The following is a 12,552-nucleotide window of genomic DNA, read 5'->3' as shown; positions in this document are numbered from 1 at the left end:
GAGGTCGGGGTCGGACCCGGGTCTCCGGCGCTGTGAGTGCCGTTGAGTTGCTGCTGGGATGTCCCCGTCCCAGACGGGGGGGGGGGGGGGGGGGGGGGGGGGGGGAAGGAGACAGTCCAGTGGCGGTTCGGCAGCACTTGCGGCGTCGGGGTCGTTCCTGGCTGCGGATGAGGCGCGGGTCTGTGTGAGTGCAGCTGCCAATAATGTCTCTCCGCCGGTCCAGTCTCTCACTCGCATCTGCCCCCTCTGTCTCACTGTTACACCCGCTCTACCGCTAATTGGCACCCCTGTTCCTCAGATTAAATATATTATTAGACATAAATCTGCCAGCACTTCGTTGCGAGTGACTTTTGACAAATCCCATGATTCCTTGTGTTTTTCAGAATACCAAACTGGCTTCTGTCCTCGAGACTCTTGAAAGGCGCCCATAAATGAATTTATTATTATTGTGCAATGGTGAGCAGGCAGACCAAATATCATACAAAAGAATACATTTATTTAAATCTGTAGTTTATTTCCCCTTTAATATTGTGCACTTAATTCATGTCCCTGCGGTTAAGATCTGGTAACATTATCATTTATTGTGTAAGTAATCATGCTAGGCTCCAACACACTGAGTTAATTAGGCAACCTGGTCACCCAAGCTTGTTCGGCCATTAATTATCATGGTTAATCTTCTACCTAATTTTCCTGCCGTAACCCCATATCGCTCGATTCCCCTGATGTCAAAACATTTGACAGTTCAGTCAATGAACAAAACTGTGCCTCACAGGACTCCCGGGTAGCGAATTCCAAAGGTTCACCACCTACTGTATGAAGGCATTTCTTGTAAACTCAGTCCGGAAGCAAATTAGTGTCATCTCAATTCATCGTTTGGAACTGTGCTATCTGGTCCTAGATTCCTCAGCTAGGAGAAATGTCTTCCCCACATAGAGTCTGGAAAGCCCCTTAAAATCATTTAACGTTTCAATGTGATCCCTTCTCATTCTTGAGATTCTGGGGAATATAGTCCCAGTCTACTAAATTTCTCCTCGTACTGCAAACCTGCTATTCCTGGAACAAGTCTGGTGGATCTTTGCTACACTCCGTCCAGTAGGATTTGAACGCGGGCCTCTTGAACAAAGTCCGGTAACTTAACTTCTGTGTCACCATCGTACCCTTCCTCATAACAAGCAGATTCTTTTTAAATCTCTGTCAAATGAACAAATATGGCAACCAATTTGTGGATAAAATAATCCCACAAATATTAAATAAACTAACAGCAGTATAATTTATTTTTTAAACAATGACGGGGTACCGCTGTGGAAACAAACCTTGTAAGGAGTTCAAGAGAAAGCCCTATTCCACTTTAAAGTGTGCAATCCTATATTTACAGCAGAAAGATACATCCTGCTTTGATATCTCATGAACACCAGCACTTCAGTACTGTACTGCAGATTTAATGACGACATTTGTACTGGGGGTTGAATTGCAGAAGTTGCAGTGCTAACCACACAACTAAACTGAAATTTGTAAAAATAAAAGCGCACAATGATGCTGCTAAAAATGCTGCACATGATTAGAACAGATTCAGATGAACAAAGTGCAGTTTAGTATACCACTGTATTGTCGAGTAGGATATCCATTTAAAAAGTGTAACAAACTAATAGTGTAAATGTATATAAATGGAAACTAATTAATATACATGGTAGAAAGGGATAGAAGGATATATTGTTAAGATGCAATGAAATAAGGTGGAAAAGCTTGTGAGAATATCTGATGGGCTAAAAAGTTTATTTCTGTGCTATAAATATTTTATAACATAAACTGTGGTTAGGGGCACCAAATGATACCATTTGCTCGACAAACATTCCTGTAGTGTTACCAAGCATTTTCCTCGTATATCTGTGACGGTCTGATTCACTTTTTCCCTCAGCTGATCTGCAGCTGCATTGCAACGCCTTTGTCATTCTCTGCTAGCCTCATAGAAAGCATTCCACATAAATAAATTTGAACTAATTTACTACTCGCCTTCCTTATCTCAATACATACCAACTGCTGTACATATGTATATCCATGCAAAAGACCTTTCAGCCCACCATGCCTATGCTGACCATCAGTCACTCATTTGCAGCAACCATGCACCAATTGCATTCCCATCAACTCCCGAGATTCCACCACTCACCTACACACCAGAGGCAATTTACATCCGGCCAATTATCTTAGCAACTCGCACAGCTTTGAAATGTTGGAGAGAAATCAGAGCACCCAAGGGAAACCCATGTGGTCATAAGGAGAATGTCCGAGCCGACAGCACAAAAATTCAGGGTCGTATCCAGTTGCTGGAACAATGAGGCAGCATCTCAACTAGCTGCGCCATGGTGCTGCCCATACTGAAACAATATATTGATTGTAAAATTCACATTATCATTTTCAAATTGCTCCATGGCTTTGGCTCTCCCATTTCTCCTCAGTCTGTCTGAGCTCTCTGGTCCTCCGTAGATCCCTGATTTTAACCACTATTCATGCACATGGCTTCAGCTACACGTTTCAGCTCCATAAATCTCCCCTTCCTAAATCTTGCTTCCATTGTCCTCTAATACCCCACCTCAGCAACAAACTACTATAGACTTCATGTAGGTTACACTGCGTACTATGGTTACTATTATGGTCTGTTAGTACAACTGATAATTTTATTGTATTATTATCTGTTGTGATATGGTGTGATAAATATGCAGCTTGCAAGAATTTCATTGTTCTGTTCCTGATGATTATGTCAATTAAACACTTCACTATTAATTAATACGATTCATAAAATCTACCACCTAGCTGAAACGTTATGTTTCTTGCTCCTGTATGTCATTCAGTTTCAAATTTTGTAATCCTCTTGTGAAGTGCCATATCATTTGTTTTGAGACTGAAGATCTGAATTTAGATGTAGATCCAGATTGTAAGTAAACAATTTTTGATTTCATGTCTGAACCAACAGTTAAATGCTTTTCTACTTCCAGCTTGATGATAAAAGTAAATTAGCACTGATTGGCAGCTGAGCTGAAAAAATATTTAGATTTTTCCAAAACACTGACCTATTGCAAAACATCTCCCTTGATAGGCTCTTTGACAAACTGCCTTAAAACAATTGCTACATAAGACACCAAATGTCTCAGTTGAACTTGGAGATGACAGGATTATTTCTCTGTGAACATCTTTTTGTTTTAACCCACTTGTAGATAACTGAGATTGATTTTATAATGTGTGTATTGTGTAACTCATTTAGTTTGTATTATGTAACTATTTTCCACAGAATTATTTTGCAGCAATGTTCATGTCTCTAGAGATTCTCGTTGCTGCTGTGTTTGATCATGGGCAGAGACTCTGCTGCAAGTTTAGTCAAGAACTTGGAAACTGTTCAGCAAATAGAGTGTTTTCTGTAGCTTCAGTAAATTAAAACCACAAATCCTTTCACCAATTAATTGGCAGCGATTCTATTCATTCTAAATTATTTGGCCACCATCTTTCCCAATTCTTCAGTTTAAGAAACCCACATCACATTACAATGGTGAAGTGCCAAATTTTACAGGTTTCATGTGGAGATCGCTTGAAAGATTAAAATGGTTTTATGTTTCATAAATAATTTATGGGTTCAGTTATAGATTCAGTAGGTTTTACTGCTTTATTTTCTAGGTGATTTATGCCTTGCAGTGAATTGTAGAAGCCTGCAAAACAAAATAATGCTTTTAAGGTGGAGTTGATGGGAACATGAGAGAGAACAGTGGAGAAGAGGAACTGCAGATGCTAGAATCTTGAGGAACACACAATGTCTTTTTTTCACTAAGTGAATCTTGAGGAAAACACAAGAGATTAGTGTGCATCCCACACAAGAGATTAGTGTGCAAAATTAGATCACATGGTTTTGGGGGTAGGATATTGACATGGATAGAGAACTGGTTGGCAGACAGGAAGCAAAGAGTAGGAATTAACGTATCCTTTTCAGAAAGCTGGTCGCCCAGATTTAAGAATAGCTTCTTCCCCACAGCTATCAAACTCCTGAACAAATCAGCTCTTTCTGAAGAATGGTTTTGGCCCGAAACGTTGCCTATTTCCTTCGCTTTATAGATGCTGCCTCACCCACTGAATTTCTCTAGAATTTTTGTCCACCTTCGATTTTCCAACATCTACAGTTCCTTCTTAAACAAAAGCTGTTTTATATGGTTTCCTGGGGGTGCTGCCACATATCTTACACTTAACCTTACCTCATTCAGTTATGCTGTTTAATATAACTGTAGTTGTAGTTTAATATTCTTTGGCATTAGTTCAGATTGCACTACAATCTTGCACCATTATGCTAGTTTGCACTCTTCATTGTATTTATCATTAATGTATATTATTTAATCTAAGAGCTTCAATGACATTCATTGCACCCTGGTGTATATGTTACTAATCTGAATCGGGATTGGATGTTCATTCTCTTTCTTTCCTCATCTTTCTAGAATTTCTTTACAGGAATATTATGCCCAATACTTTTCTTTATAGCTATGTTTTAATATCTTTGTTACAGCAATCTCAAATAGCTATTTGTACATGCAGTTTTACCATTTTATTTACCACACCTTGTGGTTTTACACACAATTTGCTTAATGAACACAATTCACAAATGTTACATGCCATGGATTTGAAATTATAAGAGTAGCTCTTTATTCTTTTTACTCACCCCAGGCATATACTCCATGAAAATCGAAAGAGTCCTCTCTGCTTTTTCCCGTAGACAGCCGTAGTATTGCACTATCCGCTCATGCTGCAGGTTCTTCAGTAACTGTATCTCACACTCCAAAGCACTTACTTCCTAATGAGGAATTCCAAGCAGAAATCATGTCAAGGCTTCGTACGCTTCCTTATGCCAGTTGTGTTCATGATGGAGTCAACCTAACTTCACTTCTTTGGGATGTTAAACATCAACAATATCCACATGAACCAGAGAAAAACTTCCAAGAGTGAAGTGAGATGTGATATTTGCTGATATGCCTTAAAATATCTCCAGCTGTGCAGCGCCATGGTGAATATCTCACTAACTGCAGGTTTGCAGGATGTGGTCATTATTGTACCAGTGGTGCTGAAACAATTTGAGAGGATCAAATTATGAGTAACATAGGGAATGGGTATGGTACATGCAGATGTATTGGCACAAATATAATTTTGAGAGAAGTCCAACAGATTGCTTCATCCTTCACACACTAGCATATTATTTCAGCATTAGACTTTGGAGCAATGCCAAAGTAGAGACAGAGCTGATCGCAACACAGCTTGAATATTATTGAGTTTAAAAAAAAATAATTCAAACTTACATTTGGATATTGGCAAAGCACCAATGTCAGAATTCAATACAAAAATAACCATCCCGTTGGCAGTTGTTAACCTGGGTAGACTACCAGCCCAAAGTAACTGAAGTTGCAATTTCTAGAATTTCCCAAAATACTTTCAGGTGCAATGCAACAATTCCACTAGTGAAGTGGGGAAGAAAAATAGAGCCCGGGATCTAGTGTGGTCACAGAAAGTGGTTTTAAAAGAGTGCTTCAAGTGTCATACAAAGTTGAAACAGCAGATGATGGTAGAAATTTGAGGTATTACTGTGCCTCCAATGCCTGTAATGGTTTGTGCAAGACTTAGGGGAAAAAAATCACTTGGATTTTTGCATAGACTAGGGCCCGAGTCTGAAGAAGGGCCTCGACCCGAAACGTCACCTATTCCTTTTCTCCAGAGATGCTGTCTGACCCACTGAGTTACTTCAGCATTTTGTGTCTATCTTGCGTATAGACCTGCATTCGCCAGGGTTTAAAGGAATGAGAGGGGTTTAATTTCTCTCATTAGCCTTGGATGGAGTACTTTTCCTTTTGTTTTTTTGTGCCTCAGAGGAATGTTACTCTATTTTTGCAATTATACATTACTTCAAATGTTTACCATTCCCCGTGCACCCTTAGACCTTTTAAGGCATTTCCCAATCTACCAAAAACAACTCACCCTATACTTCGGAATTTTTGTTTTGATTTAAGACCCTAGTTTCAAATTACCTATTATTTTCAAACACAGTGCAAAAGTGTACATGGAATGGGTGACGTTTCGGGTCGACCCATTCCTTCTCCCCAGAAATGCTGCCTGTCCCAGTTATTTTTTTTCCCTTTCAATTAAACCAGCATATGCAGTTCTTTCCTACACATGCTGCCTGTCCTGCTGAGTTACTCCAGCATTTTGTGCCTACCTTCGATTTAAATTAGCATTTGCAGTTCTTTCCGACGCAAAAGTCTATATTATGGTAATTCCTCCCTAAAGCTCTGATAATGGAGTGGAGTGCACATTTAACAAACCGTTACAATTAGGGTAGTTAGAGAGAGTTAAGGTGGATAGAGAGAAATTAAAATCTGGTAAATGAGCATTTGAGAGCTTAGGTGAGGCTGCCTATCAAATATTGAACCAAGCTCCAACAAGACTCAGTAGATTTTGCAGAGAAGATAAAGCCACCTCGGCTCAAAGTATAAATCCAGCCATTTGACTTGGCAGCTCATTATATTCACCAACACTCTGCATGTAACGTCAAGTGGATTTTCCCCTCACACAGGAAGTGCCAAATATTTTCTCAGTTTTAAAAGGAAACAGCAGGATAAATGAGTTATCCCAAGACACAACAAGGGGGTTGATAAATCATAATCATCTAATTCTGGAGAAATTAAATAGCAATCAAATTAAAATGGAAACTTCAATGTCTTCTGACTGTACAAATAAACCACAAATCCTTTAGGGATAATTCTTTATGACATAACTTAATTTTGTTAATTTTTGTTGGGAAATAACCCATTAATTAATTACTTGATCGCCTATATGCTGCCTTCTAGACAGGAAGCAATTCCCTTGTCGGCAGAATTGATATGAAAATGGTCAGCATATTTCTAAGTACCAAGCCACAGGTAATTTGATGAAGGAGGGTGCCCACCTGATGACCCCGATGACGTACCTACCCTACCTTTCTCCACTCCAATCCCACTGTAAATAGCATGAGTGCCGACTTATTACAGGGATTGAAACACCAGGTCCTATTAGCTCTACAGAATAATAACTGATTGGTACTTGCTATTTTAATAAACCTTTCCCCCTTTAGAATGTACAAAATAAATGCTCAATTACGGGGAGGTATCAAGGCCAACAATACGGGCAGAGTTGTTGAGGTGACGATTGAGGTAGTGAACATGGATGTCTACAGAGAAATTGAAGGGGCTGTGGGAGGTAGGAATTAGCAGAAGATTGTGTTGAGCCTTCATTTAAAATGGTGAGATTATAGCTAGTTGGAGCATCATGATTGAGGTTTAAGAGGAACATAGAACACAATATAGTGATTATTTCAGCAGTAATTTTAAAAAAGGAAAGAAAATAAATCCCAACTCTATGACCCGCAAGGATTCCAGGTTTGAGATTATTAATATGCCAAAGATTAAAATCAAATCTTCAATCTTTGGCTGGACAATTAATCTGTGTCTTAAACTGCACCTTACTCTATTGATTAACTAGGGTTACAGATCACAGTACTTACCTTGCTGGTCTCAAGGCTGTCAGGGTCAAATTGAACTTGTTTTGCAGCAAGTTCCCTTCCTGTGTCCACGTCATAACAGAGGTAGACGCGTCCAAATGCCCCCTGTCCAAGCAGCTTTCCTCTCCTCCAGTTGGTAGGTGCACTTGGGGCTTTAAATATAAAGAGGCAAGTAAAACAATTATATACTCCCTTGAAAAATGATGTCAATTATAGTGTAGAGTGTACTGAACGGAAAGTGAGGTTCCAAACATGCCGCTCTCACACTAGAGGAATTATGTCAGCTCTGAACGTGACATTGTTATGATACAGCTAAGTACTGGGTGTGCAGAATGTGGTGTTGGCAATGGGGTCAGAAAAAGAGAAACGGTGTAGGTAGGTAATTTAATCCCTCAGGCACATTCCACCAATGAGAGAAATCATGGCTATTTTGTTACCCGACCCAATATATTGGCCATGTCTCCTTTGGCTAACAAAAACATATTCATCGCAGATTTTAAATTAGCATAAATGGATGTGGCGACGTTCCAAATTTCAGTTTCATTCTTGAAATATTTAGTTCTCATGTTTATCAAAGGCTAAAGCCCTGCTAATGTAAATTAACGAACAGACACTTATTTCAGTTCTGTACACTGAAAAATTCAAACTTGGATAATTAACCCAATTTGAGTCAGAACTAAATCTGAGAGCATTCTTAGAAACATGCATTTTGCTAAGATTGCTGCTGTACAGGCAGTGGCCATTTGACCAATCCAATCTATGCTGGTTCTAAGTGGAGGAATCTATTCAGTACCATGCACCTTAACTTTCTGCAAAGCCTTGAAAAGAGTTTCCTGGGGATTTTCAAATTATTTCAAAGATCTTGCGAGTTTCTTGAGGAGAAACACATTTTACAGTGAGAGAACAAAAATGTATAATTGATTTTAAAACATGACTGAGTCCTAGTTATAAATTGTTCTATGTTCAGTGCATTTGATATATGTTAATTGTGTGATTTATTTCAAGGTCAAAGGCACTACATGTAACATGATGCATATATATCAAACTGGAATAACAGCCAGGGACCGCCATTAAATTTACTATACATGTCCACCACCAATTTTCTGGCATCCTTGGTTCCAGTGCCTTTCTGGATTATCCATTTTGCCAGACCAACAGAGGCCGCCCAGGCAACTGAGGAGCCAAGATATTGGCCTGCAAAGTCAGCCTCATAAGTCAGCTCTGGGAATGGATGTGCCGGCTCAGAATTTCAGATCCCTGGCTGCAAGGGGCAAATTCAACCCACCAATCGGCAAGGAAAACACTATGCTGGTTGGTGTGGACTCAGTGGGCCGAAAGACCCGTTTCTGCACTGTATCTCTAAACTAAACTTGTTTGTTTAATTAATACCAAAGCCTTATTTACACGGTCGTATTTTTGAAATAACGCACTCAAATTTACGCCTGGCAAGGTACTGTGCAGTACAACATTGATGGCGTTCAGCAGGCTGCCGCTTACTGCTTTCTCAATAAGACTGCATAGTCGAAAGAGAACAGTAGTGTTGCAAATAAATCCTGCAAGAAAAGGAAATAAAAGCCACCCAAAAGACATTGTCATCATATTTCTCGAAAGTATGGGGAGTTAATCTAATACATCTGGCAGCAATGGATCTCAGCCATCGACCTCTGGCATCGCCAGACCTCAGCCTACTGCTGCCTCAACCACTGATTCACTTATACCCTCGCCTTGGCTTCCAATTTCACCAGCTGTGGAGGACCCCCACTCCCAGTAACTTTCCTCATCAACCCTCCACCTACGCCATCTTGGGCAAGCAGTAGTCGCCAATCATCAATGAAAGTGTTTGCATTTACATTACAAAAGTAAATTTTAAATAACCAATAAACATTGTTTATTAAAGATGTCTTTACTGCAGTTTTTTTGGTTGTTAACTGTTCATCAATGAATAAGATGAAAGAATAATGGCAGTCATAAATGAACTATTTATTGTGTGATGTAGACAGGTACGATTTTTCCCCTAACGTGCTATTTACATAAATAGTAAAATTATGTTTAATTTACACGTTTTATAGATAGGCTGTGATTTTCAAATGTAACCCCTGCGTAAAATGAGAGGTGGCTGTATTTGTTTAAATAGTCAGGAAAAAACAATGGTGGTCTGAATGATCTCAAGATGCGTTTATAGGTGGGGCTGATGAATTTAAGCTCTTGAATGTCTGATGCAAAATACATAAATGTTCTCTTGGAGACACAAGTCTGAAGAAGAGTCTTGACCCGAAACGCATCTGTCTATTTCCCTCATAGATGTTGCCCGACTCCCTGGGTTTCTCCAGCAGTTTGTTTTTGCTGTAAAGTTCTCATCTTTCATCACAGCTGCTCCCAGTCATACTCACAATGTGTATATTCAATCACCTCTCAAAAGCACTGAACAGAACTGAACAAATTTTTCCAACGACATGAGTAACTCTGCCAGAAATCCCAAATAAAGCCTGAAAATACCAGAAATACTTAGGCCAGGCAGCAGCTGTGGAGACAGGAATAGGGTTCTTGCTTCAGGTTGACAGCCTTTCATTGAAATTGGGAAAGTGACAAAAAACCCCACCATGTTTTAAAATCAAGAGGAAAGGTGGAAAAAACAACAGAAAGCCTGTGAAGGGATGGGGATGAAGAGAATCCAGATTACCGAGATGTATTGGTGCAGTTGCAAATTTAAGGTTTTTTTAGTCATTATCAACAAGCCTGTACCACAAAATTACTTGGACATCAACGTTGTTTTTCCACACTCTGTTAGTTAGTCCTCAACTTCAATTCTAGTTCCAATGATCGCTCATAAACATCAGTCAAAGATGTGTAAGGAAATACGAGAAATTGTAGGTGCTGGAATCTTGTACAAAATCCAAATTTCCGGAGGAACTTAATGGGTCAGGAGGCATCTCAATGGGAATGGACAGAAGACATTTTGCATCAGGACCCCTCTTCAGACTGGCTGGGGAGGGGGAAAGACGGCTGGGAAAAAAAGAGGTGAGAGTGGAGCAAAGTCTGACAAGTAATAAGTTGATACAGGTGAGGAGATTGATTGGCAGATGGGTGGAGTGAAAAGGAGCCAAAGGATGCGAGTTAAGGAAAGAAGACAAGTGAAATGCAAAGCCAGAGAGAGGGGCATGGATAGAAGGGCGACTTTCCGCTCAGTCTCCTCCATTGCCAAAGTGAGGCCATGCTAACTAGAAGAACAGCACAGCATATTCTGCTTGGAAAGCATACAACCCAATGATAAGGACATGAATTCTCCAATCTCAAGTACTCCCGTATTTCTCCTGTCCCTCACCCACCCCCTCCCTCCCAACCTAGAAGCGCAACCATTTCCCCCACCATCACACTCACCCTGCTCCATTCCCCTTCCCTGCACCCAAGTTCTAAATCATTTAACATGTCCTCTTTAAGATCCTCTCACTAAGCATAACATCTTGACATCCCTCCACAGGAACTAATGTGTGTCAACAGTATTCCCTTTCATTCTCTATACTCTGAAAAACATAGTTTTAATTTCTTTAGCTGCTTGTGAAAGGACAATCCTCTCATCCCAAAAATTAGACTCTATTTCAATGCCAGCGTACCTTTTCATAAACAAGGGGACCAAAATTGTCCACTGTAGTCTAAGTCTGGCCTCCCCAACAACCTGTACAACTGGAATAATACTTCCTCATTCCTCTTGCAATTGAGGTGAATGTGCCATTTGCTCTCCTAACCACTTGCAACACCTGTGTTTAAGAAGAAACTGCAGATGATGGAAAATCCTCGCTCCATAGATGCTGCTGCACCCGCTGAGTTTCTCCAGCAGTTTTGCAACACCTGGCTGCTAACCTTTTGTGATTCATGCATAAGAACACTTCCGTTCTTCTCTACGTCTGAAATCTTTCCCCATTTGGATCATAGCCTGATTTTAGATTCCTCCTACCAATGAGCAGTCATTCCTCACACTTTTGCACATTAAACTGGATTTGTTAAGATTTTGCTCACTCGCTCAAGCTACGACTGAGAATCCTTATGCCGAATCGAAATATCCTCATCACAATCTGCACTCATCCTGTTACATTATCCCAGGAACCATGCATTCCTCTTTCCCAATTGCATTGCCAGACAAATATGTGCTGCCTCGGGAGTTTTCACTAATCTTCAGCAAGTCTGTAGGTGTCAGTAAATTGAGAAATTCACATATCAATTTTCAGAAGCTTTTCAAAACCTGGCAGATTATGAATACAAGATTAAGGCAAATGTTTTGTTGCCAGATATAACATTGCCTTGAATCTGTCCCACTATTCTGAGGGAAGTATCCAAGAGGCCCACTTACAATCCAATTCCAAGCAGCACCCCAGGTCAAACCTCAAACTATGCGAAACTGAAGAACACTCCCCAACTTACCTGATCTCATCCTTTCCTGAATGCCAAATCTAGTGTCTATCATCATAGCATCTAGCTATTTGTTAAACACACCCTTCCTTCCCTAAATGGGTGTAACCTGCATCCTAGAATGCTGAGGAAATAGAAGCCCTGACCAGAAGACTCAGACATCATTTGCTATAGCTGCTATGCCAGAGGACTAGAAGCTTGCCAATGTACACCGCGGCAAACAGGGAGAAAGGGCAACTAAAGATCAGTCATCTTAACACAGGCTGGGCCGTGCTAAAAGCTGATTGCAAAATAAATGTAATTAACTGGAAGATGCATTACAACCTGAAAAGTCACGCCCAAGAATATCCTCATATTTAGTAGCGTGTGACCCATTTATTGTTTGTTGGCTTTAGACATGATTATTCAGTATATATCTATAGTGTATTAATGATTAGCTTAACTTTAGATGGATGTGAACCTGTTAAAGAATCACTGCATCTGTGTTAGATGAATGCTCATCGTTATTCAACAGAAGTTCTGTTGGATATACACCACTATAATTTGGTGAGTAATTGCTAATTTGAGTTGAAAGATGCATGTAAAAACGATGCCAT

General features: G+C 40.0%; 1 protein-coding gene across 1 annotated transcript in view; it reads right to left on the bottom strand.

Annotated features, from left to right (window-relative positions):
* map3k3 (mitogen-activated protein kinase kinase kinase 3) overlaps window positions 1-12,552 on the bottom strand; it is a 100,891-nt gene that overhangs the window by 27,126 nt on the left and 61,213 nt on the right. The window contains exons 13-14 of the mRNA XM_055657091.1: window positions 7,556-7,704; window positions 4,691-4,822 (exon numbers count right to left, since the gene is read on the bottom strand). Of these exons, the coding sequence (XP_055513066.1) occupies window positions 4,691-4,822; window positions 7,556-7,704 (281 nt within the window). The remainder of the gene's footprint in view (window positions 1-4,690; window positions 4,823-7,555; window positions 7,705-12,552) is intronic.

This window comes from Leucoraja erinacea, chromosome 27 (genome assembly GCF_028641065.1).
Source record: "Leucoraja erinacea ecotype New England chromosome 27, Leri_hhj_1, whole genome shotgun sequence".
Lineage (NCBI taxonomy): Eukaryota > Metazoa > Chordata > Chondrichthyes > Rajiformes > Rajidae > Leucoraja > Leucoraja erinaceus.
The sequence above is the reverse complement of the archived record's forward strand: the minus strand, read 5'-3'. Positions and strand labels throughout refer to the sequence as shown.